This window comes from Carassius gibelio, chromosome A23 (assembly GCF_023724105.1).
Source record: "Carassius gibelio isolate Cgi1373 ecotype wild population from Czech Republic chromosome A23, carGib1.2-hapl.c, whole genome shotgun sequence".
NCBI classification, from domain to species: Eukaryota; Metazoa; Chordata; class Actinopteri; order Cypriniformes; family Cyprinidae; genus Carassius; species Carassius gibelio.
Window position 1 is genome coordinate 24537953 of NC_068393.1, and position 27937 is coordinate 24565889.

Genomic DNA, 27937 nt, shown 5'->3' on the forward strand with positions numbered 1-27937 from the left:
TGGGCAGCTGTAAGGAGGTCAAAAGCCCAATTAAATACACCACAATAAGTAAAACATATACACATAATAGGTAGGCTACCTATGTCTGGAAAACCCATTGTCAGTGGTTCTCCAACTGTCATGCAACTATACAATTAATCTTGTCATAAATTTTACATAGGCTACACAATGTCATACACACGTGTTTTAAAGACTGCAAATTATGCAAAGTTTACAGCAGACATATATTTATATCTGTCTAAATATTTTCTGATACACAAAATGAAAATGTGCTAAACTTACAATGCTATCTATAATATACGTCTAAATTCTAGTTATAAAATTATTTATTTCCATAAAAACAACAATCTAAAAACAACAAACTAAAAAGTTCAATCTTCTTCGTAGAGTTTTAGAGGCTTTTAGAAGTCCGCGTATTTTCTCACTGCGCATGCGCGCCTCTCCTGTTCCTGATGGCCGTCATCATGGCGGCAGAGACGTATGTCTAAACATTACCTTAACAAGGGATTTCTTGCCTCGCGTACTGTGTTTACGTGAAAGAACGCTATCGAACAAAAAATGTCCCGTCACAGGAATGTCCGAGGTTATAACTACGACGAAGGTATATTGGGGGGATATGATATTTAACCGCTTTTATGCAATGAGGCCTGTATTGTTGCTAACTCAGTTAACGTTAGCTGGTTTATTTATCTATCCAGTGTTCAGTGCAGCAGATTATGACAGACTGCTGTCGTGCTACTGTTTCAGAAGCTAACAGCTGTACTGTGCACCTGATAACGACTTCTGTGCTTTTAAATTCCAGTAGTAGTATTTAGTAATTAGTAAACACAGGGCACACTTAACATTACATTTTGCTTTTATATTTTGGTGAACACAAATCAGGTTATCTAGCTTATACAAGACAAATAACAACTGGTTTCTTTTTCTTCTAAGGATACATACATTTACTCTTATTTCAACCCTGTATTTGTGCTTTTTGACTGCCAGTTTTATTCATAACTCTTCTTAGGACTAAGCAAAGCTTTTTTTGTCCCCATCAATGCTTTTCTGTTTGTTGATGCAGCAGGATTACGTTAACTTACTACGAATATAACAGGATTGTCTCTATTTCTTCCTTGTTCATAGACTTTGATGATGATGACGTGTACGGGCAGTCAGTGGAAGATGACTACTGCATCTCTCCTGCCACTGGTTTGTGTTTAGTATTAATTAAATGTATGATTATGAGGGCACAATCATTTACATAAGTCATAAGTAATGTAATTTATATTTTTAAATTTAAGATTGTTTTATTATCATCTGCATATTATTTGCTTGATTAAATTGATAGATTTGGTTTGAACCCAGTAATCTATGAATTTTACTGCCTGTGTATGTATTACCCATTGCAATGCCATTTGCGTTTTTTTTATCCTCTAATATGTTAACTGTATAATTAGGATTATGTTACGTTAACTTATGTCTGTTGTGATGTTTGTGGATTCATGTTTTTCATAGCCGCACAGTTTATCTATTCACGTCAAGACTCGAGGCAGGCTCGACATGTAGAAACTCTGGAAGAGGCAGAATATGAGGAGGAAGAGGAGATGCCCACCTCTCCCACTGTTGCAAGCACGCTAGACCCACTACAGCAAGGTACAGACTGACTTTATGGGTTAAGATGGTCACCTAGTGATCTAGTTGGCTAGTAAGTTTATCTAGTTTTTATATTTTTAATGGTAGAGCTTTAAACAAAACATAGAGAATATGAATATAGAGATGTATCCTTCTCAGAGGATTTTAAATGGCAGACAGTCTAAAAGTTAGACCTATAGACTTCCAGAATGAAGTTTATATATAGTTTATAGCCATCAAGACAAGAGATGTATCGGCCGATAATCTGTACTCGGTTTGGTAATAGGTATAAATAGCAACATTAAAGCAGGCTCTATTTGACTCTATAAATCCCCCGTAGTTCAAGCCAGGGTGGCAAGATCTGCAGTTTTTCTCGACACCAAACATTGTTTGGTATAATTTTGATGCTTTTAAATTTGATGTGACAGATAGCTGTCGCACCATAGCGCAGAGCATGAGACTTCCACTTTAATAAGTTAGTTTACAGCTCAAAATAAACATGAATGAGCATCAGAAGGTATGTTGAAAGATACAGTATAGCTTACCAAAATGTATCATGTCTTATGATATCACTCAATCAGTGTTTCAACTGTGGAAAGATGTCAATAAAACAAATCGTGAACAGTATGTCCCTCAACTTGGCACTTACCTCTGCTAAGTTATCCACTGTTTACAATTCATTAGTTAGCTATAAAACAACAATAAAGAGTAGCTTTTTTACCTATAATTATATGTTTGAAGACAGGTATTTATGAAGACTGTGTGCAAATGAGTTGTAAACAGACATTTAAATTTTATTTGAGTGTAAATAAATAGCCGTTGAATATAATAGCTCTGTTGCTAATTTTACCGTTTAGTATATGTGCCAAGTGATGAGGTTCCCTATGAAGTTAATAGCATCGGTTAGGAGAGATTTTATTCCTTAAGAAAACTATCGTTATCAGTAGATATCATTTTGAATAATCTACTATTGGTTACGGCAGAGAAATTTAGTATCGGGGCATCTCTAATCAAATACTTGCATATTTTCTGCTATGTATAATGCTCCTGTTAGTATATGTAATTTAAAGTGAAAAGTGATGTGACATGTAGCCAATTATGGTAACCCAAGCAGATTTTTTAAGCATATGTACTCTACCATTCATGTTCAGTTATTTTGTAAAATATTTTTTATGCTCACCAAGGCTACTTTAAAAAAAAAAAATAGTTCAATATTATTAAAATGTTTTATATTTTATTATGTAGTGTAATTATTCCAGTGATAGCAAAGCTGAATTTTTAGCGGCCATTACTTTAACAGTCTTTAGTGTCACATGATCCTCAGAAATCATTCTAATATGCTGATTTGCTACTCAAGAAACATTTCTTCTTATTATCTTATTATTACCAGTTGTTGTGCTCAATATGTTTTGTGGAAACTTTGATACATTAATGGGGTATATTGATTAATAACAAGTTTAAAAGAAGAGCATCTTATCTTACTGAACCCAAAAACTTTTGAACGGTTGTGTAGTTTTGCACATTCCCATATGGGTCTGTATGCACATAAACAGTTGTGTTAAGAGATGTTAACATATTCCATTGGTAATGTTTTTTTTTTATCAGCTGTCCTTATTGTCCTGTTTGTTTGTGTTTGGACAGGTCGGTTGTATACTTGTTTGGATCAGATGAGAGCCGTGCTGGGGGATTCAATTCCAGACTCCACATTAACTCAGGCAGCTCTGAAACATGACTGTGACCCTCACAGAGCCCTTGATTTTGTACTAACTGAGGAGAACACCAGTACACACGCCCCTCCAGCCAGAACCAACTCACAGCCCGAGCCCATCACCACAGCTGCACCACAGAAAGGTACACATACACACCCTTCCACCCCACACCAATACACATCACCAAAAAAAAACCCTACACACCCTTAAAGCCAGAATACTCTGTGTTACTTCCACTTAAAAATGAGCCCTATTATGTATTTTAATCTAAAATGAAAATGAAAACCACTTCAAGACCACAGATAGAATTTTCTTTTTTTTTTAAACCACGAAGTTGGCATGAGGTCTCAGGGGAAAATACTAAATTCCAGGTTTTTTCCGAAACTGGGGAGAACCTAAATATTTTTCAGTCTTGGAGGCTATAAATAAATGAATAAATAATAATAATAATAATAATAATAATACATTAAAATAATTTAAAAGATACTATGACTAATAACTCATACAAATATTTACTACTATTATTATTGTGTATAAATGAAATGTAATGTTAAAGAAGAGCACCTTTCTTCTTTAAATTATAATTATAATATATAAAAATGTAAGATTTTATTTTTTCTCAATGCTTGCTTTTTTTATCGCAGATGTCCTTAATTTTAAAGTGTGTAATGTATTGCCTTTTTCTTGCTTTCTCTGTTGTCTCGGCTAACCAATGAAATTCGATCACCTTCCTCGTCCTCTCTGTTGCACTCTTTGACTACGATTGGCCCTCGTAAGGTAAGGAGCCTTATTACCTTCCTCACACAGTAGTACTAAGACTGTATCGAGTGCACGTTCATGCAAACGAAACGGCAATCAATCTTACAACCTCAGTGATCTGTTAGCCATGCCCGACCAAAACAAGTCCATACCTGCTGGTCTGAATCCTCCCCCTGGTCTGGGAAGTTTGGGAAAAGGCCATTTAAAAGTGGTTTCGAGTCAGAATTTGGGTAGTGATGGTGGGCAGTCTACTTTAGGACAGAGTTCACTGGCCCAACTAATAGCTGTGCATGAACAGAAATGTACAAATATTCCTCCACTAATTCCCTCCACTGGTCTTTCACTGGATAACACAGTTCCCCTCACTACCAGCCCTTTTGGTTCTTTTCTTGGTCCTGCTGCCCCACTTTCTACAGTGCTTTCTCAGGGTCATAGTGTCCCACCTATTTCCGGTTTGTCTGTTGGCTCTGGTGCGACTCTCTCTTCTGGTCTCTCTTTGGGCACATCTGTCCCAGCTGGTCTGGGTGTGACATCTTCATCTCTTTTAACCTGTTCTCTCAGCAGTCTAGCACTGCAGGATTCCAAGCCGTCTGCCCCTCTTCCTGTCTCGTTAGGAAGTTTGAGCTCTGTCCTGCAAAGCAGTGGACTGCTGGGAGTACCTGTGCAAGCAAAGAGCTCTGGAAGTCTTTCATTGGCTGAGCTGATCCAGGAGCATCAGGACAATAGTCCCAAACTCTATGACAGTTTGCCAGGACTCCAAAACGTGCATAGTTCACATACAGCTTGTCCTCAAAACATTATCCGAACATCTGATGCAAATGTTTCTCCTGGATTTTCAGAGGCACCATCCCTGTCTGTCCTCATGTCCCAACACCAAGCGTCACTTGGGCCACAACTCCCAACAAGCACTGCATCACTTAAGAGTGAAAATGGGTCTAATTGTAAAGCATCAAACAAATCTGCAGCTGCAGTACATAAGCCCTGCCCACTAAGCTTAAATAAGAGTGTCGATCTTAGCGCACTCATGTCCCAAACATCTCCCGATGGCCGCTCACCAACCCTATTGAGTTTTTCCCACATCTCTGCTGGTCAGAAAAATCGTGTGTTTGCGAAACCGTCTATTTTTGCATTAGCGATGAGCGTGCGTGTGAGAAACGAGAAGAGTCAGCGCAACAGAGTGACTCATAATGCTTTCCTATACAGCAGACAGATGGAGAGAGTGAAAGAACGAGTGCAGTGTCCACCTCTTCATCACATCACCCCTTTTTCTTTCGACACACCCTCTCCGGATGACATAGTCAAAGCGAATCAAAGAAAAGCTTTTACTCGAGACTGACTTTTCCTTTTCTTTTTTTAGCACCTTTTTCAGTGCATTTTTAACATCTCCTGAACGTCAACTCTGTAGGTGTTTTACAGCTCAGGTTCATTTTATTTTTTACAAGCCACAGCCACAATTTTGCCCATAATCCATAGGAGCAAGGCTATACTGAGACGCTTTCAGACTGAATGGTAAATAATATTGCATATCGAATGAACTGAATAGATTAGTGTTTGTTATTTTAGGAAAATATGAAATTTCAGATGTTAGTCATTAGTCAGCGCTCGGATGGTTTGAGAGTGCTATTTTATATCATTACCCATGTAATAGTCTGTATACTTTTGTATTTTCTAATTTTTTATATCTATTTACAACTAACCCTTACACTGGAAAGTATTAAAAAAAAAAGTTTTTTTTGTCTGAAATATCACAACCTCAGATAGTAATTTAGTATTAATTTTAAAGTGTTTCATATTTTCAATTTTTCTTTTGAATGTTCGTATTATCCGACTTTTAAAAATGATTGAGCTAAAATTATATTTTTGTACTTGAATATGTAGTTTTAGGACATTTTGACAAATTATGCTTAAATTCTGGAGTTGCTCTGCATTCAAAAAATAAAAATACATAGTAGGAGCATACATAGTGCAAAAATGCAGGAAAAAACAACAGATTCTCTCTACAGCTGTTTTGCTGCCTTTTGAAATGTGGTGCAGTGCTGGTTTACCACAAACACAGAAAGAGGGAAGACATTTGGGTTTGGGGGACACCTGGAATTTTTCCTATTGCGTGTTAGACACTCAGCACTGTAAAAGTGCATTTTAGTTACTTTAATAAATGTTCAATACATGTTTTCATATTTTTTTCAATTCAGTTTTGTTAATTTGCTGCCTTTTTTATTTGTTTTAAAGCACTAGTGTACATATGTCACTGTGGCTTTGAAGTTTTGTATATATTGTGAAATAAAGATTTTCCAGTAACATTTCTGAGATTGAAGATGAAGTGTTTGTGGGGCTGGAGGGAATGTGTGTTTTAAGGCTGAGCTTGTTTTTTGCTTACCTTAAAGGGTGTGTAAGTTTGTGGTGTTTAACACTTACATTGTGTCTGCTTGACTGCATATGTGAGAAATATTAGAATAGATGTGACAAAGGCTTTGCTTTCATTTTGGTAGACCATCCACCATGGGAGATGATGCACACATGCACAAATATGAAGATGGTCTGAAAGCACACACACTCGCCATGCACATTTAGGCTTTATTTCCTCATTACACACTGACCTGGTTTCCAAAACCAGTTTAATCCTGATAATCACTTGAAAAAAGGCGGTTAATTGGGATTGTTGGTGAATTAGACTTAGCTAAACCTAAATAAACTGAAAGAATCAATTAAGCGCCAAAAAGTTTTGAACATTAAATCACTGAGAGAGGGTTTAAATGTTCACCAAATGTCTTAATTTGAATGTACACAAAATTACTAGTAGTGCTGCAGATGGCAAGGATCACTATTACTGTTATTCATATTTAGACAAACTTCTTAAATGGGTCATATCATGCTATTTCAAGTTTTCCTTTCTCTTTGGAGTGTTAAAAGCTGTATGTGCATATATAAGATCCCCAACTTTGCAAAGACTAAAGTCTCAAATCCAAAGAGATATTCTTTTTTCAAAAGTTATGATTTGTCCAAGCCCCCCAAAATGCCTTGTTTAAACACACCCCCACATGTCTACGTCACTGTGTGGGAAAATTTGCATTACCCCGACCCAAATGTTCATGCAAAGAAAGGAGTAACTTTGATTCTCGCTGTAGTATTGTTGCTGGCGCTGCCATGTCATGGAGAAGCTGTGCGTCTCTTTGTGAAAGCAAAACTACTTTGTTTGACCTTCCAAAAGAGGACACAATTAGAAATCAGTGGTTAAGTTTTATTTACAACACTGTTCCAGCCCAGTTCAACCCAAATATTTGTGTGTGTGCAACACATTTAACGGAGGGCTGTTTTCTGAACCTGAAATGTTGGCTGACTCACAAACTGTCCTGCAAGTATATTTTCATATTTAAAGATTTTACATCACTAATGATTCAAACGTGAGTTTTGAGCAGTGTAGAGTAGCGCAACGCGTAAAAACACAGTATAAGTCATAATCCCCACTGAATGCAATAAATGCCTGGTTTGTAATGGGTTTTATTTTATTTGATTCGTCGTGCTGAGACACGGCATCACAGTATGGTGAGGGGCGTAACATTTCCATGACACTCTTAAGGTATTTGGCCAATCACAACACACTGGATAGCTGGCCAATCAGAGCTTAATCATTTTTTGATTTGCAAAAATCTACGTGTTTCAGAGAGTCAAGGCATAGAGGAGCAACAATAATGTCCATATATTTGTTTTTTAATATATACCTTAAAGTGAGTACATAAAAAAAAAATAGATGTGTGAACCTTTTAAATATTAAACTTTGATGTGTAACCTTTCCTGCACAATTTGGGTGACATATTGAATGGTACCTCAGATCTTGCAGATCTTGTTTGAGGAAAGGTCTATCACACTTATGCATCTGGCAGACAATTAAACTGGTGAAAATATCTTAGACTTAAATGAAAGGAAGGACTTTTGCCATACCTAGAGACTAGAATATCTTGTTAATGGGCTCTTTTGACTTGGAACAGTAAGCAGCAACCTTTAAATATCCTTGGCAACTTTCTTACGACTCCCTGGCAAATATCTGAAATCTCTAGCATTACGAGGGCTCTAGAGTTTTGCATGGGCAATGTCCACTGTTTTCTTCAGAACATGTAAAAATCCTGTTTTACTGTTAGGATGCTTAGAGTGCACACACTTTATCTTTCTTTCTCAAGTGTTTTTGTTAACTCCCTGTTTGCCAAGCCAAGCGTGGGTGAAAGACTTTGAAAAGCATGGTGCATCTCACTTTTTACATTTGCAGTCTTTCACTCCGTTTTGCAAATTCTATCTTTTTGCCTTGTGACCACCTCAAGTCAATGTCCCTTTTTTCCTTCTTTGTTTTCTCTGCCTTCTTTTGCCACCCACACAGGAAAGAGTGACTGGTTCACAGCTGGCCCTGCTACTGCTCTTTGACGTTTTCTCCCTCTTTTGCACTTTGTGGCTTTTGCAGAAATGGTGATATGTCATTGCGCCTGTGCTGCGAGACATGCAGCACTACATAGATTGGTCAGAACGAGAACGAGGGAGCTTATTGACCCTATTTGAGAGTGTCATTAAAGATCATTTGTAGCTAGTTTTCTCTTTATCTGTCAGACTGTTTCTTGTTTTCTCACACTTAGCTCTCCCCTGAATCCTGTCAGTAGAACTAGAGATCTTTTTACCTTAGTAGACTGGAGACCTGTACAGCCTTCATGTACATTAATCTATATACCTATTTAATTCAGCTAAAAGTAAGAACTAGAATTTCCTATTAGGTTTATTAGTGGTGTTTGCCAGGTTAGGCATCATGATTGGAGTTACAGATTTGAACAAACCCAAAACACTAGCAATTAAACTTTGGCACGCAGCTCATCCTGAACAGTTTGTGTTATTGAGATGAATGTGGCTTGTTGCTTACTTTTCTGAATGATCAGTGCGACGTGTGGTTGGCTGGTTTTTATTTGGTAAAGTAATTAACTAAGTAGCAAAATTGAAATCGATTCTGAGAGCCATAGCAACCACCTTTTGACTACGTAGAATACCCATTCAGGGGTGCATGCATTTCTCAAAAGCATCATTAGCCAACTAGGGTTGCAACTAAGGTCTGTTGAATTCTGTTGGTAGAAATGGAACTTGTGACCATTGTTGCTTTTGGGAAATGCACTCCAGATTAAGATAACCTTAGCAACAATTAGGGCTGGGCGATTTTATCGATTAACTTAAATGTGTAGTTTACATCGATTTGTTTTTCTTTTTAACATCCGCCGACGCTCCACTCAGGGCTCTCGTAGTTCAGAATGGACTCAACCCTCCCCCACACGTGTTTGCCATAGAGACATGCTGCCGAGTAAGAGAGATGTTTCGCCCTACGAAATTAACAAGACTGCGGCAGCAAAAGTACACCTGCCAAAAAGCAACCTACAGCAGTGTTACTCATTGCGCGGCTTGCAAAGCTTTACTTTTGTGGCTCGCATGACAGTAAATAATACGATGATATGATAATATAGTCCAGGGATCCTCAAATCTGGACCTCGAGATCCACTTTCCTGCAGAGTTTAGTGTAACCCTAATCAAACACACCTGAGCATGCTAATCAGTGTCAATCAATGTCTTTGGGATCATTCGAAAATGGCAGACAGGTGACTTTAATCAGGGTTGGAGCTAAACTCTGCAGTGCATTGGACCTCCAGGGTAAGATTTGAGGAAGCGGGGTGTAGTCAATAAAAACAAACAGGGCTGTAACATAACCTATTAAAAACTACTCATGTCTACACTGGACATGAGTGGCGCAATCCAACAAAAGACAATAGAACCCATGATGTTGTCTACACTAGATGCAGCGTGATGTGACATTCTGTTTATGACAGAATGTACTGACACTACATTCAGATGATTCGAAACTGTGGTGTGGCATCATCAAGTTAGACAGACTTTTAGCGCAGCGTGGCACGACAGCTCTCGCGTCCGGTGTAGACACGGTTAGACCGTGTCTGATCTATTTACAAATAGTTTATATAAAAAAAAAAATTAAATACCTAAACCAGCGGCATTACAAGATGGAAATATAGACTAGAAAATATATTTACACTTGCTCTGTCCTATGTCCATGACACGGACTCCTTTGGAGTTGCCATTTTTAATCTTAACGGCTCTTAATGTCGAATGTGCACTTGAATGGTTAATGCATGATGGGCTAGTGTATGTATATATGTGTGTGTGTGTATATATATATATATATATATATATATATATATATATATATATATATATATATATATATATATATATATATATATATATATCTTAAGGTCTTTCCAGCATTGAGGAAATACTGCTTTTTTTTTTTTTTTTTTTTTTTTAAGTCATCTTGTCCCAGTTATGAATTTGACTGGTAAATGATAACCAGATAAAGAATGATAGCCCCTTTTGTATTGCATTGCATTGCATTGCATTTCAGGGATGACAGATTGATAAAAAGACATTTTATTTGTGACTAGATGTAACTTTTGATACTTTGCGGTAAAAGTGGTTATCTGATTGACTGCCCTAGCAGTGCGGCTCCCATGAAAAAAAAAAAAAAAAAAGTGAAGACCTCTGACAGTCTTACAAACTGTATCCAGTATGATAAGAATGTTATGTTAGATTTTATGTTATGTAACGTTTTCACTGTTTACAATGGCAGGGCCTGCCATCTCGTCTTTTTGGCTTGTTTTTTCTGATTGCACTTTAACCCCAAGGGGGAAATCCAGATCAAATCCCAGAAGGTAAAATCAAAACAAAAAAAAAGTTAAAACTTGTTTTGAACAATTTCTTTGTCATCTGAATATTGATTTTAAGTAGGGGGGGATGGATTATTTAAATCGTAAATCAGATTTTTGGTGTTAAAAATCTTCGTTTTTTTTTTTATTCCATATCACCCAGCTCTAGCACCAACATAACCCTTTTAACTCTCATGAACACCCATTGAAGTGTTAAGCAACTTGCTAACAACCCCAGTGTTATTTTAGTATTATTTATAAAACTATTATTAATATTATTATTGCTAATTAGCTTTTAGTTTCATTAGATTTTTATTAGCATCATTTTTTTCTTCCAGTTTCTTTTTAATGAAAGAAATTAGTTTTTAAAGGGATCATATATGATGTGATTTCAAGTTTTCCTTTACTTTGGAGTGTTAAAAGCTGTTTGTGCATAGATAAGATCCCTAAAGTTGCAAAGACTAAAGTCTCAAACCCAAACAGATATTCTTTATAAAAGTTTTGACCACGCTCCCTAAAAACGGCTCAATTAAACACACCTCCACATATACTTTACTGTGTGGGAAGATTTGCACAACACTGCCAAAATGTATATGCAAAGAAAGAAGGCATGATTTTTATTCTCGCTGTAGTATTGTTGCTGCCATGTCGTGGAGACGCTGTGTTTCGCTGTAAAAGCTAAACTACGTTGTAAGGCATTCCAAAAGAGTACACAATTAGAAATCAGTGGTTAAGTTGTATTTACAACACTGTTCCAGAACAGTTCAAACCAAATATTAGAGTGTGTGTCGTGCATTTTACAGAGGACTGTTTTCTGAACCTGGGAGAGTAGCCTAATGCCAACTGTTTCTATAAATTGGGGCAATTCCAACTTTGGTGCTTCTGACTCATAGCCTGTAAGTATATTTTCATATTTAAAGAATTTGACACTGATTATTCAACCGCGAGTTTTGGGCAGTGTAGAGTAACACTTGTTGTTTGTCATTTCTCTTATCACAAATGCAGACATAGTAATGTTTACCCGGTGTGATGCAACACGACACGTAAAAACTCAGTATATGTACATTGTAATCATTAATTATGTCCCTACTGGATGCAACAAATGGCTTGTTTATAATGGGTTTTATTGTTTTTGTCTCATTGCGCCAGGACACGGCATATCAGTATTTTAAGGGTTGTAACATTTCAATCACACTCTTGAGGTATTTGGCCAATCACAACACACTGGAAAGCTGGCCAATCAGAGCACACCTCGCTTTTCACAACAGTGTGCTTTGTAAAAATCTACATGTTTCAGAAAGGCGAGGCATAGATTCAGAAAATGTTGGAAACCACCTAGTTGCTGTCCAGAACACCCTAGCTATTAGCATTGTGCTAAATTCACTCAATGCCAGGCTTCATCCTAGCATCATGGTAGGACATTTTTTAATGAGGCGATTGCTATTCACATTTTCTTTGGAAACAAAAAAGTATTGCTAGGTAGTTACAATCTAGTTTTAAGTAGTATTTTAAAGATGGAGGTGTTGAAGAATGTCCCATTCACTCAGACTCTTAGGCCTTTGTCATCCTTTGCCCTTCCTTGTTTAAGAAAGAGATTAAGAACCGTGTGTGATGGTGGCTGTCATGTTCATGTATTGTTTTTTTCAGCAGGTGTGTACCAAATGGGCAAGGCTGTATGTGAGAAAGTCAGTAATAGCGTGTGAGATGTCATTGTGAATTGAGGATATCTGAATAGCAGTAGTGAGGTGAGTGTGCGGGGGTTCCCCTATAGTTATGAGACAGCAGTGCTACACTCAACCCAATAAAATAACTGATATGGAAAGGAAGGGGATGAAAGATAAGCTGGAGAGAATATTATGTAGGTTGTAAGTGTTTTGGAAAGAAGACTGTTCCTCTTTGTGTTTTTGCATGGGTTAATTGTCCTGTTTTCTTTCCAGTACTTGTTACACTAGTGCCCCCTACTGAAACACAAATGTGTCCATCACATGTAATTTGACTTTACAGAACACTTTAGTTAAAAAATCTTTACATTTCTTTACTTAGGCAGTGTTTTATGGAATACACCTTTTTGTACCTTTTGTTTTGGTACTTTTGTTTATATTGCTTTATTATTATTATTATTATTATTATTTATTGCTTTTTTTCTTGCATTTTGTTACTGTGACTCTACCACGGTTGTTCTGATGTATTTGGTTTATAATGAAATTGGGGATAGCAGGTAGTTCACAGATCTAGAAAGGTGGAGTAAGAACAGAGTGAGAGATGTGTGTGAAGTCACTGAAAAAAGAGTAAATGAGATGGCAGATAATCATGTAGGATCATGTCTCAATGGTGTTTAAATAATCCTGGATCCGTTTTTCTAGGAAGAACACATTTACATATCCTGAAGGGTGTGTGTCTCGGGTGTTTTTTTTGTTGTTATTGTTGTTTGTTTGTTTTTTGTACTACCTGTATAGTATTTTCTACCTGTTTTTATTGTCATCACAGTTGAGTAATGCCCTTTTAAACAACATCAGACACAGAGTCTGAGTCAACAATGCTTTATTGAAACGATAGCTAACGTCTACAATAATTCCAAAGTGTATTTATAGTAAGTACTCAATAAGGTAATGTATAACTGCCTTAACTGTTGGTAATTTCCTTTATCCAAAAATTCTCTCTCTCTCTCTCTCTCTATACAGTATATATTTATTATTGACCATCAGAAAATGCAAATGCCAAAAATGGCTGCATTTTTTGGTTGTATTTTATGTATTTACTTTTTAAATTCGTATTTGCTGTTGTAACTGCAATTGATGTTGTGTTGGAGCTCTTTGTCAGAATTGAGTTTAATTTGGCAGCACATAGCATTGTGGCGGGTGTGTGTGGAGATATGTTGTGTGGGTGTGGCTTGTGTGTAAATTGTTGCTGAGTGTATGAATGTGTGTGTTCAGATGAGAGATATTTTGTGGGTGTGGCTGAGTGTGTGTGTGCGCGAGAGAGCAGGTGAACTGATATCTACATTCCCCAGGACTTCCTGTACCTGTAACAGGTGTGTGTGTGTGTGTGTGTTTTATTGTCACCTTAAGCTCTGTGTGCATAAAGTCCTTTCCAGTGTGGCCATTCAAACTCAAAAACTTCTGGGGATTGTATGACAGTTATTTTTATATAATTATTAACGTTAGTTTATATAAGAATGCAAAAACAGCTACATTCTCACGTTATGATACCTTAAAAATGATTAAGATCTATGTTTTTTTTCCCCCAAGGTGAGTCAGACACGCACATACATATATATATATATTTTTTTTTTTTCTCATCCTTTTTGTTCTTGGGGGTTAGAGGTGGCGTTATTTTAGCACATTAACCCTTTGTGTGCTGAAAGTGCACAGTCAGTGTGGGAGTACGAGTGACGTGCCGGAGTTAACCCTTTCCTGGCCAGAACGTTCACTGCTCAGTGAGATGACTGGCTGTGGCCACTGCCACTGAAACGGCTCTACTGCTATGACAAGACACTGAGCAACTCACTGCAGCCATTTACCTTACAGGGACAAAAAAAATACTCATCCTCGTTTTGGTTCATCCCTTCCCCCTCTCTGGCTCTGAGAGTCTGTTTTGGTGCAGCTTGGAGGAGTTGACTCATGAATTTCAATAAGATAGTGAGAAAACAAGGTTCAGCGCATGTCGAGTGCACTGACACATCTGCTCATCTGAAAATGAGTAAACCTTTAAACTGTACCAAACAGGAAACATGTCTTCATAAATTGTACATTGTCATAAATTTTCTGAAAGAAGTATGGTGCAAAAGACATGCTTTGTACTGAAAAAAATATTTTTGTTTAAAGGAATAATTCCCCCCAAAATAAAAAAAATTGTCTGAAAATCCAAGATTAGTTAATTTCTTAATTGGAACAGATTTGGAGCAAATTGCATAACATTGCATTATTTGCTCACCAGTAAATCCTCTGCAGTGAATGGGTACCGTCAGAATGTGAGTCCAAACAGCTGATACAAACATCAATGAAATTCTTGTGAAGTGAAAAGCTTTGTGTTTGTAGAAAACAAATCCATCATTAAAGGGGTCATATGATGAGATTTCAATTGTACCTTTCTCTTTGGAGTGTTACAAGCTTTGGGTGCATAATGAAGATCTGTAAAGTTGCAAAGAAATTTATTAAAGTTAAGACTCTGCCATGCCCCCCTAAAACAGCTCATTCAAACACGCCCCCACATGTCTACGTCACTGTGTGGAAGTATTTGCCTAATGCCGCCCAAATGTTGACACAAAGAAAGAAGGCGTGGTTTCAGTAACCGCAGTTAGTTAGTGTAAGCAGTCATGTCAGGGAGATGCTGGGTGTATCTAGGAGAAAGCAAAAGCACTTTATTTGGCCTTCCAAAATAGATGCATTTAGGAATCTTTAAGATTACGTATTTTATGGACGACTGTTTTGTGGACCTAGGAGAGGAGGTAATTCTGACTTTGCTAAAACAATCTGGTGCTTCTGAATCAGCTACTGGAAGTATGTTTTGTTATTAGTTTAAGTATTTGCTATTGACTGTTCAAATGCGGAGTTTTGCGCAGCGCATGTGAGAGAGAGAGACAGGGTGAGACAGTCAGCTGTTTTAACCGTTCGTGTACTGCTAACACATGCGAGCTTCATCACTGTGTCTGTCACAATCTGTTCCCCTTTCGGGCTTGAACTGATGGTAAAACTAAGGACATCATTAACTATCTTTAAATTTATTTTGAAAGATGAAGTTCGCAATTATGGAAAGGGGCGTTACATTTCCGACGTATTTCTACATATTCTGTTACACCAAATACACAAAATAATGATCTTTAAAAAAGCATTGTATGACCCCTTTAGGGCATTTTAACTTTAAATAGTTGGTTCTCGTCGAAATATAATCCATATTAATGCTTTCTTCAGTGAAAAATTGCGTCACTAGTTGTCCTCTCACATCAAAATCTGCCAGTATATTTGTTTATAAACAATATGGATTTTTTTAGTAAACAGTGCATCGTATTGTGCTTATTTCTCTCCTGGTTCAGACAATACAACTTTTTTTTTCTACTAATAGTAGAAAGCAATATTAAGTAGAGGACTCTTAACTAATTTATTTATTAAAAATACAGCTTTACTTTTCACAAGATGTTAATTGCAGAGGATTTATTGGGGATAAGAAATGTAATACTAAATTTCTCCAAATGTGTTCTGATGAAATATTAAAGTTAAATATCAATAATGTAAAATTGTTTAAAAGAATCCAAATGAAGTGTATGTATGCTGTTTTCTACATTCAAGCTAAAGCACGGGAGGCTCCAGAGAGTTGTGTTGAAGCAGAGGTCGTCCCAAAGGTTGCCCGCATGACTGTGTCAGGCAAGAAGCAAACCATGGGCTTTGATGTGCGAAGGTAAGCCAATTGAGGTAATGTGGAAGTGGTTTAAAGATCTGCCCTTTTAACCCAAACACTGTAGGTTCAAACCTTATAAGGGGGCACTCTGCATATTCATCTTTCACTCTTGAACAAAGCGTTTAACCACAGCTCACCTCACAGGGACTGTCCCAGTAATAAATGCACTGTATCAGTGTGTCCTAATCAGATGAGATGTCACGTTTTCAGTGATTTGTCAGTCTAAACTGTCACTCACAAGGTATTTCATGGTATCTGATGTAGTTTAACCCAATAAAAGTGGCATGCAAAAGAAATTGTGAATAATTTTAACAAAATAAGAGAGCTCATACAAAATCCAAGTTATTTAATGCTGTCCTGAGTAAAATATTTTACATGGTCCACAAGAAACAAAATAGCTGAAATTATTAAAATAACCTCATTCAAAAGTTGTTCTTAATAGCCTACTGTGTGTGGTTACCTAGATATTCCACAACTGTTTTTTATTTATTTATTTTTATGTTTGTTCATGAGTCGTTTGTTTGTTCTGAACAGTTAAATCGAGCACTGTTCTTCAGAAAAGTCCTCCATGTCCTGCAGATTCTTGAGTTTTCCAGCATCTTTTGCATATAAGGACCCTTTCCAGCAGTGACTGCATGATTTTTAGATCCATCTTTTCACACTGAGGACAATTGAGGGACTCAAACACAACTATTAAAAAAGGTACAAACATTCACTGATACTCCAGAAGGAAACACGGTTCATTATGAGCCAGGGGTGAAAACATTTGAATTTGAAGGTCATGCTAAATTGTACCTAATTATTTTTTTTTTTTGGGAAACATACAGTTATCTTCTGTTGCTTCTGAAGGGCAGAACTAAATGGGGAAAAAAAATAATTATTTCACCAAAATAAGAAAACATTTGGACATCTTCATCCTGTTCAAAAGTTTTCACCCTCTCTTAATGCATCCTGTTTCTTTCTGGATCATCAGTGAATATTTGAACCTTTTTTTAATAGTTGTGTTTGAGTCCCTCAATTGCCCTCAAGTTGTAATTTTAATTTAATCTAGTTTTGATTTATTACATTTTTAGTCTTTATTTAATTTTATTGAATTTTTCATTAAAAAAAAAAAAAAAATCAGCATGACACCAGAGTAATAGAAAGTGTAGGTCGCTTTGGATAAAACTGTCAGATAAATGGCTAATTAGATGGTTGTCTCGAGTCTTGATGTATTGGAATTGAGATTTGCATCCTTTGTTAACATGCTTTTTTTGAAATGCATGGAAGAAATTACCTTTATCTTGGTTATCTGCTAGCCACAGAATACCAAAGATCTGCCCTTAGAATACAGAATTTATTCTCCAAACCAGGCCAAGGTTGTCTACCTACATTGCATTCTGGCAAAGCAGATGGCTGGTGCATGTAGATTAATCCCACACACTCACAAACAGAAACCCACAGCCCATCACTCCCACTCCTTCAGCCACAGACCGCACCCATCGAGCGCAATAGAAATGGTGTAGGGGTATTTGCAGCTGGAACAGCCAGTTTACTTTTTTTTAATTGGTTTAGTTTGTTCTTAACAGTTTGTTTAAATGGCTGTTAGAGGACTAAAGTCTCCACACAGTCTTTCCATTTCAGAAGAATGTTGCCATTTTGAGTTTAAAATTGAAACATGTAGATTGTTCAGTACACAAACATCTACACTATATTAGCTTTCAGAAAGTTTGTTCTTGTATGTCAAATGAACTGACTTTGACTTTAAGAACAAGAATAATACACAGCAAGCCATTAAAAAAATTCTGAGGTGACATTTGGTTTTGTGCGTCTTTATAGTGCGGAAGAAAATGGCATTGGTGCCCCATCAGTTCGAAGAGGGCCGAGTCCAGAGGTCACCACTCCACCAGCCACAGAGAACCTATCCAAACCATCAGCTGTGAATGAAGACTCTACTGCCCCAACCCCGACTCGACCAACTGGAAAGAGCAAACAGCCGCTCAACATCCGTGCTGAACTGGAGAAGAGACAAGGAGGAAAACCGTTACTCAACCTGGTGGTCATAGGCATGCTATTCTCTCTACCACCATCAATCCTGCCATATAATCATCCACTTTAAATTTTGGTGTTTTATTTGTTTTTTATTAATCTAATTATCTGGTGAAAAAGGAATACAAGTACACAAAGTCTTCCCCTAAAGTATTTGGATTCCCAATGTCTCTATGTTAGATAACAAAACCATTATATATGCAGTGAGTGTGAAGCTTGAACTTTGTTTTTTTTGTGTGTGTGTAGGTCATGTAGATGCTGGTAAGAGCACTCTCATGGGTCATCTCTTATATCTGCTAGGGAACGTTAATAAGAGAACCATGCATAAATATGAGCAGGAGTCCAAGAAAGCTGGCAAGGCCTCATTTGCTTATGCGTGGGTACTGGACGAAACAGGAGAGGAGAGAGACAGGTAAGTTTAATAAAAACACATCCTGATCTAATTTCTGTTTGGTTAAAGTGATTCAAACTAATGTTTATTTCTCATCTGTTTGTTTTTTTCATAGAGGAGTGACCATGGATGTGGGCATGACCAAGTTTGAGACTGACTCAAAAGTTATTACTCTGATGGACGCACCAGGACACAAAGACTTCATTCCGAACATGATCACAGGGGCAGCCCAGGTACTTCCACTTAGTACAGTCCACCCAAAAATGAAGATTTTCTCATGTTGTCTTAAATCTTCCCCACAATACAGTATTGTTCAAAATAATAGCAGTACAATGTGACTAACCAGAATAATCAAGGTTTTTCGTATATTTTTTTATTGCTACGTGGCAAACAAGTTACCAGTAGGTTCAGTAGATTCTCAGAAAACAAACGAGACCCAACATTCATGATATGCACGCTCTTAAGGCTGTGCAATTGGGCAATTAGTTGAATTAGTTGAAAGGGGTGTGTTCAAAAAAATAGCAGTGTGGCATTCAATCACTGAGGTCATCAATTTTGTGAAGAAACAGGTGTGAATCAGGTGGCCCCTATTTAAGGATGAAGCCAACACTTGTTGAACATGCATTTGAAAGCTGAGGAAAATGGGTCGTTCAAGACATTGTTCAGAAGAACAGCGTACTTTGATTAAAAAGTTGATTAGAGAGGGGAAAACCTATAAAGAGGTGCAAAAAATGATAGGCTGTTCAGCTAAAATGATCTCCAATGCCTTAAAATGGAGAGCAAAACCAGAGAGACGTGGAAGAAAACGGAAGACAACCATCAAAATGGATAGAAGAATAACCAGAATGGCAAAGGCTCAGCCAATGATCACCTCCAGGATGATCAAAGACAGTCTGGAGTTACCTGTAAGTACTGTGACAGTTAGAAGACGTCTGTGTGAAGCTAATCTATTTTCAAGAATCCCCCGCAAAGTCCCTCTGTTAAAAAAAAGGCATGTGCAGAAGAGGTTACAATTTGCCAAAGAACACATCAACTGGCCTAAAGAGAAATGGAGGAACATTTTGTGGACTGATGAGAGTAAAATTGTTCTTTTTGGGTCCAAGGGCCACAGGCAGTTTGTGAGACGACCCCCAAACTCTGAATTCAAGCCACAGTACACAGTGAAGACAGTGAAGCATGGAGGTGCAAGCATCATGATATGGGCATGTTTCTCCTACTATGGTGTTGGGCCTATTTATCGCATACCAGGGATCATGGATCAGTTTGCATATGTTAAAATACTTGAAGAGGTCATGTTGCCCTATGCTGAAGAGGACATGCCCTTGAAATGGTTGTTTCAACAAGACAATGACCCAAAACACACTAGTAAACGGGCAAAGTCTTGGTTCCAAACCAACAAAATTAATGTTATGGAGTGGCCAGCCCAATCTCCAGACCTTAATCCAATTGAGAACTTGTGGGGTGATATCAAAAATGCTGTTTCTGAAGCAAAACCAAGAAATGTGAATGAATTGTGGAATGTTGTTAAAGAATCATGGAGTGGAATAACAGCTGAGAGGTGCCACAAGTTGGTTGACTCCATGCCACACAGATGTCAAGCAGTTTTAAAAAACTGTGGTCATACAACTAAATATTAGTTTAGTGATTCACAGGATTGCTAAATCCCAGAAGAAAAAAAAATGTTTGTACAAAATAGTTTTGAGTTTGTACAGTCAAAGGTAGACACTGCTATTTTTTTGAACACACCCCTTTCAACTAATTGCCCAATTGCACAGCCTTAAGAGCGTGCATATCATGAATGCTGGGTCTTGTTTGTTTTCTGACAATCTACTGAACCTACTGGTAACTTGTTTGCCACGTAGCAATAAAAAATATACTAAAAACCTTGATTATTCTGGTTAGTCACATTGTACTGCTATTATTTTCAACAATACTGTACACAATAATGTTTTTTCAAGCATTTGCAGTGAGTAGCAACTAAATATATAATTCTTCAAGAAAAGATGCAGAAGCACCATCAAAGTGGTCCATATAATTTGTAATGCAATTTACTATATTTCCAATCTTATAAAGTCATATAATACCTTTGTGTTTGAATTGGACATGAATTTCAAACTAATAAAGTGGTTCACACTTGACATCTGCCCTACTGTAATTCATTGGTGTATTCATGAGAGAAGTGCCTTAGCATTGTCTGATTCCTGAATGAATCATTCTGTTGCGTTGGAGCTTTAGTGAAGCAGGTGATATGGGTAAAACATGGTCTTAATGAATCATTGACAAATGACTGATTCAAGTTCAACTTACTGACTTATTGATCTGGCCACGGTGGTTAACAGCTCACTACAGGGGAAAATTACCATTGAATAGTGATGTAATTTGGTCTGTTTCTCTCAAAATGGTTTTGTATGACTTAAGAAGACTTGGAATTTATTGCACGAGTCATTTATGGTGCTTTCATGGTGTTTTTTCATTTATTATTTGAAAGCTTTAATCTTAGTTTTGTAATTGCATGGCAAACAGGGGACTTTATTCAGAATGTCTCCACATAATAAAACTCTTACACATTTAGAGGGACAGGAAAGTGAGTAAATGTCCTAATTTTAATTTCTGGTTGAGCTAATAATTTAATCAAGTCCTCTGTTTTTCAGTTGCCTACTCAGTTTTTGCGTGCACACGAGTTGATGAGAGGACAACTGGTGTCTTTGCGTAATTTCTTGTGCACAGTAAAGTCTCAATGAAACTCGTTCTTTGTGGATTTGGGTGCCACCACCACTAGTACTCTTTATATGAGTGTGTGTTTGGATTTAGAAGATACCTCCAAAAGCATTGAATGAAATTAGTCACATTGTGCAGACCGGATTTACTCATTTCCTCCCGTCAGTCTGCTGAGAACGGGTTTTTGGGGGCAAGTGGGTGTGTGTGTGTGTGTATAGAGGGTGGGTGTGTATCGGGTCTAGACTACTACTGTATGATGTCGAAAGTTGAAATTGACATGACAAAGCAATACTGATTTGAGAATCTGTAATATAGATTTTATTAGATTACAGATAGATTCTACAATATTTGTATTTGATATCTGATTTTATATGTGTGTGTGTGTGTCTGTGTGTGTGTGTTTTTATATATATACACAAACATACATACACACACACAAATATAATTGTATATATCAATATTTATATAAAATTTGTTTAAATATATATATGTAAAATTAGATATCAAATACAAATAAAAATGAGTAATTATTATATGTCTCGATACTAAAGTAAAATGGTTTGTGAGCTACAGTTTGATGTTGAAACACTTTAAATACTTTAGTGATTGGGTGTCTTGGCAGGTGTCTTTAGCGTTGGATGCTGGTCTCAGACTGTCTGAGGTGGTGTGTGTGTGTGTTTTGCAGGCAGATGTGGCTGTGTTAGTCGTGGATGCCAGCCGTGGGGAGTTTGAGGCCGGGTTCGAGGCTGGGGGGCAAACCCGTGAGCACGGCCTGCTTGTTCGATCTCTTGGAGTCACACAGCTTGCTGTTGCTGTCAACAAGATGGACCAGGTGGGTAACCATGATGACCACAACAGCGTACAGTAACCACGGCAGTGTCAATCATGATTTTATTCATGTCTGAGAACTCCACTTCAATCCCTCTCCCACCACTCCTGCTCATCACATCGTGTGTGTGTGTGTGTTTGCAGGTGAACTGGCAGCAGGAGAGGTTCCAGGAAATCATCTCGAAGCTCGGTCACTTTCTGAAGCAGGCTGGTTTTAAGGTAATGTAGGATGTGCACATGCAGGATGTTTATATATTTTCCCCTCTACATGTTGTCCGTTAGTAATTTCCCCCCTTTTTTACGTTCATTTAAAGGGATAGTTCACCCAAAGATTAAAATTCTGTCATCATTTATTCAAACCTGTATGAGTTTCTTTTTTAAGTTGAACACAAAATAGGATATTTTGAAAAATGTGAGAAACCAAACAGTTGATAGTCCTCATTGACTTCCATAGTACGGAAAAAATACGTCAGTGGGGACCGACACATTTTTTTTTTCTTCTCCAAAATATTTTCTTTTGTGTTCAGCAGAAGGAAAAAATGTATACAGGGTCGAACTTCTTGAGGGTGAATGAATGATGACAGGGATGTTCATTTTTGGGTGAACTATCACTTTAAGTGCATGATTTTCGTCTGTTAGTGCTTCTAGGTAAAGTGAGGCTTTATCTGATTGATGACACATCCAGAAACTGCATTTTAAAAATATGTTTCACATACATGTTTCTGATTGAATCTAACACAATATTAGCTTGCAGACTGATTCTTGTTTGTCTCTGGTTTTCCATACGTGTGTGCTGCAAATGCATATTAAAGAAACTGTTTACCTTTTCTCCCACAAAAACATATTTTTTTTCCATTGATGAACCCCTTATGACTCATTTGCTTTCTGGAAAACGCATGAATACGTTTGGTAAAATGCCCAGGGTGCTATTTTTATGAACTTGTGATACGATATAGTTTTATGTGAAAATTAGATCATTAGATTGAAATTTAAGCTATTAATTGTTGACAATCTTCAGATATGTTCACGAAATATTTGACATCAGACCCATCATGCCCTATATTTTTTTTTTTTTTTTTTTTTTTAATTGAGCAAAGATCAGGCTGTGGTGGAGGGGAACATTTTCACTTTTGCACAAATCCATATGAATTATGAATGCAATTTTATGTTAAAAAGTCTTGCAAAAGGGCAATTTGTATATTCTACGCAATACAAAATATTTTTATTTTAACATATATGAATGGCTTTGGAGCAATGTAAGGATGAGTAAAAAGAAATTAAAGAATTTTCCATTTTGTATAAACTACTCCTTCAAAAACATACAAGAATAGAAGAGAATTCTTACATTGTAATAATGAAATACGGGCTACGGAAGAGAAACTAGCTGCAGGCCTCAGCTTTTTACTAGTTTCAACTTTGCTCAACTTGTTTCTAGTATGTCTAGTTTCTAAAATATTATGAGTACAATGTGCGATTTCTTGACAACATGAGAGGTTCTTATAATTTTTCAGTGTAAATGCAGCTCTATATGACAACAATGGAGACTATTGTGCATATCTGGTACTTTTTCTAGCCATTTTCTAGTATTTTAGTTTATCTAAATTTATATTTGACACATTTTATAGATCTACATAAGATGTTTTTGCAGTTAACTGTATTACAGTTATATGTGTTGTGTACCTGTGAAGTGTTATTGGATATATCCAGTGTTTCTGTTCTGTGGCCAGTAAAAACACGGGTGGTGAATGGTTTGGGAATGTAAAGAAACATTTCGTGGTTGCTTTCAGCCTGTTGATTTAATCCATCAACAGCACATTCCACTATGGAAATGATCTGTGCCATGTGTAACAAACGTGCTTGTGTTTGCAGGATTCCGATGTGTTTTACATCCCTACCAGCGGCCTATCAGGAGAGAATCTGACCACTAGGAGTAAAGCTGCAGATCTTACAGCCTGGTACACTGGGCCATGCCTACTGGAACAGATAGGTGTGTTTATTTATGTACACACATTTGCATGTATCCATTACATTTTTTTTTGTTTATATGTTTTGGACAACATTCAAAGAAAGATGTCATGCATATATAATATAATGTAATATTTTTTTTTTATTATTATAAAATTGAGTGGGAAAATCATTCCATTCAAAATGAGGGTGAGTAACGATAACGATCAAATGGTCTGTAGAAGGTGTGACTGTGTCTAAATTGACCAAAATTAGATATGTGGAATAGTTATTTCTGCCCTAGCGTTTTTCTGCTTCATTAATTATGCAAATTAATGATCAAACTGTTTTTTTTTTTTTAGTTGCATAAAAAAAAAATCCACTAGGCTCAAAAATCTGATGTGGCACATTTAAACGTTGGGTGCATCTGGTTTCATGTACGGAGATGTGTATGTGTAAGAATGTAGAATCCTCTGCTGTGATGATTTTCGCAGAAGCTCTGTGTCGTGATGCTGTGATTTGATTGGTGGCTGAGTTGTGAGAATCCTCAGCAGTTTTACTGAGTTTTACCAAAATTTGATGAGGCAAACCGAAAACCTTTAGACTACTGCATCTTTCCTCATCTCTTTTTCTCTATCTGTCTGCAGATGCATTTAAACCACCCCAGAGGTCCGTGGAGAAGCCATTCAGGCTTTGTGTCTCAGACGTCTTCAAAGGTCAGCATGGGACCAACATGAAAGCAAAATGCACTAAATCTAAATGCACAAATATCAAGGTCGATTCTATCCATGTGTTCCCTTGTCATTTAAAAAATGATACCCAAAAATGAAACAAACCCTTATTTTTACTCTTTCGTTATAGCCAGTTGAGAGACGTTGTACTTTATGATCACCTATACACTGTTTTCAGATCAGGGCTCTGGATTCTGTGTGACTGGGAAGATTGAGGCTGGCTTCATTCAGACAGGAGATAAACTTCTGGCCATGCCTCCTAATGAGACCTGTACTGTTAAAGGTAAACACGCAGCTTTGTCAGCTTCTAGAGATAGGCATTGCTTTAGTACGATGTGAAACAGCGCCCCCTTCTGGTGGTGTTGGGTCATGAAAGACCGGACAATACCGCTACTAATAATTTACTACTAACCTTTACAGTGCTTTCAAACTGTTTTAGTGATTTTTTTTTCCAGTACTGTCTAAGAAATGGATGCTGCCTGTAGTAGGGATGCACAGTATTGGCACTGGTTAGAATAGTTTTGAATGTGCTTTATGTAGCAATTAATAAAAAAATGATTTTAATACCTATAATGAATATTATGGAAATATACACTTGTCAGTAAATTTAGTACTTTTTTAATACTGCTTTATTATCGCAGGAATAAATAAAATTTTAAATATTATTTTAAATTGTTATAAAATTTCACAATATCAATGTTTACTGTTTTTTTTATATATAGAAAATAAATGCACCTCGAACTTTTGAATGGTGGTGTATCACCTAGCCCTAATAGGCATAAATTATTGCTATTATTATTATTTTTTATTGATGCGTCCTTAAAATGCAGTCTGTCTGTCTCTAGGCATCACTCTTCATGATGAAGCTTTAGACTGGGCAGCTGCTGGTGATCACGTCAGTCTAACTGTAACTGGCATGGACATCATCAAAATAAAGTGAGTGTGCAAAGAAACACTGGTGTTAGAAACTCTGGGCACTGTTGATTCTGTATGATCATGTATGAAGTTTTTTCATCATTCAATCTTCTCTTTTTAGTGTTGGATGTATATTCTGTGATCCTAAAGAGCCCATCAGAGCCTGTACAAGATTCCGAGCAAGAATTCTACTCTTTAATATAGAGGTTCCCATCACACAAGGCTTCCCGGTGAGGAAATACTCTGTTTAGACTCTCTCTCTCAATCTATATATATATATGTGTGTGTGTGTGTGTGTGTATGAAGCATGTGCAAGTGCATTTGTTAACATTTGCTTGTGTTTTGTGTTTGATTGTCAGGTACTGTTACATTATCAGACTGTGAGCGAACCAGCCACTATTAGGAAGTTAGTCAGTGTATTACACAAGAGCAGTGGAGAAGTTCTCAAGAAGAAACCAAAGTAAGTAGATTAATGATATGGAATCATATTTTTGCACATAAGCATTTATTTATTCAACCTCCTGTTGTTCAAAACCTATATGACTTTCGTTCTTTAGTGAAACTGTGAAAAGTGAACAGCGACTGTCATATTCTTAAAAAAAAAAAGTGTCATGTTCTAAACAATGCCGTATCACAGATTGTTTATGATGAACATTTAGTATTGTTATATGATGAATATAAATCTAAGAGATTATTTGCTGAATCTCTTCTCTTCTTTTGCTGTAGTTCTCAAATCTCATTTGCACTTGTTGCTATTGTTAACAAAAAATAAAACTATTCAAAATACATTTTGGTAATTATAAATAAATCTGAGGTAAAATAAAATGTCAATATCACAAAAACAATTGAATTGTTTCTCTAACAATGGTTCAGAATAGTGTTTCTACTGAAGAGGTATTGTCCACCTGATGTTGATGGTGTATAAATGTTGTGCAGGTGTTTGAGTAAAGGACAGAACGCTGTGGTGGAGATTCAGACACAGAGGCCTGTGGCTCTGGAGCTCTATAAGGACTATAAAGAACTGGGACGCTTCATGCTGAGATATGTGGGCTCCACCATTGCTGCTGGAGTTGTCACAGAGGTAAAAAGACAGTACATATCCATCTTTTCTCACTAAGCACATTGACATTTTGTATTCATCAGCATTTCTGATATTGCATCATGAGAATGTGATGCTTGACAATACTGCGAATGTTTATACTGTTCTAGATCAAAGAGTAAGAACCAGTTGGAACTGGATCCTCCAGAAAAAGCTGGTTGAAACCTCTGGACAGCAGTGCAATTCCCCCTCAGAGCTACAGTTACACAAACACATACACAGAGACGCCCACCAGGCAACATCTAGCCACAGTTCATTTCACATTAAACCTGGCCTTAGAATGAGCATGCATGTTTGTGTGGGTGAGAGAGAAACTGCATTTTGTCCTGCTCATCAGCTTGCAGTATACAATTGATCCGTGTAGTAATTCATCTAAAATTTCAACTCCTAAAACACACAGAGAACATATACTTTGGTTTGCTTCCGTTCATTGATTGCATCAACAAACTGAACTCATTTTCTTTTATCATTTGATATTTTTAGATTATTGAAAATTGCATTATTTTTTACTTTAATATGGCAGATAATGCACATAATGAACATTAATGAGCATAATGAACATTAGCCTTGGTTCAGATGGAAGGTTTTTAAGGTTACTTAATGTGATTAGTTAAGGATGTTCATTTGTAAAAGGGAAAATAGAAGAAACAACACAGCAGGCTGAGCTCATCTCTTCCATCAGTTTCTCAAGCAAGCAGAACAGTGTGAATGAAAGCTGCCCTTCCATTGCTGCTACTCTGTCTGGACCATTACTGAGAAAACCGAAGGATTGAGAACTAGTGGACATGCTAGATATGCTGTGGATGTGAGAGAAACTCATCCACGTGTCTGTAATCTAACAGGAATCACTTTAAGGTCCTAACAGACTTGACTATTTAGGGGTTTTAATTTAAAGAATATTTTGTTAGGGTTTCTCAAAACTGAAGTTGTTCATTTGGGGGAAAGCTGCTTCATCAGAAAAATAAAAAAAATATTGATCACTGTGGAAAACAGGAGTCTGTGTATTGTTTTGCAAGTAACCATAGTAGCTCTTCATTCTTACATTTATTTGGCCATTTTGGAAAGTGTTT

General features: G+C 36.9%; 1 protein-coding gene across 2 annotated transcripts; it reads left to right on the forward strand.

Annotated features, from left to right (window-relative positions):
* The first annotated feature begins 409 nt into the window (after positions 1 to 409).
* LOC127944528 (HBS1-like protein) lies at positions 410 to 27857 on the forward strand. Of its 2 annotated transcripts, XM_052540528.1 has the most exons (18): positions 410 to 601; positions 1126 to 1191; positions 1498 to 1635; positions 3256 to 3465; positions 16105 to 16213; positions 18032 to 18258; positions 18488 to 18653; positions 18748 to 18865; positions 22036 to 22182; positions 22323 to 22397; positions 24048 to 24165; positions 24770 to 24838; positions 25032 to 25136; positions 25699 to 25789; positions 25890 to 25998; positions 26128 to 26228; positions 26705 to 26849; positions 26978 to 27857. In XM_052540528.1, the coding sequence occupies exons 1-18, from the start codon at positions 559 to 561 to the stop codon at positions 26987 to 26989; spliced, it is 2049 nt and encodes a 682-aa protein (XP_052396488.1). In that variant the 5' UTR covers positions 410 to 558; the 3' UTR covers positions 26990 to 27857. The 2 variants fall into 2 exon arrangements, with proteins under 2 accessions (XP_052396488.1, XP_052396489.1); XM_052540529.1 differs by lacking the exons at positions 16105 to 16213; positions 18032 to 18258; positions 18488 to 18653; ... (9 more) ...; positions 26705 to 26849; positions 26978 to 27857 and adding an exon at positions 4106 to 6384 and having other exon boundaries at positions 417 to 601.
* The last annotated feature ends 80 nt before the right edge of the window (positions 27858 to 27937 follow it).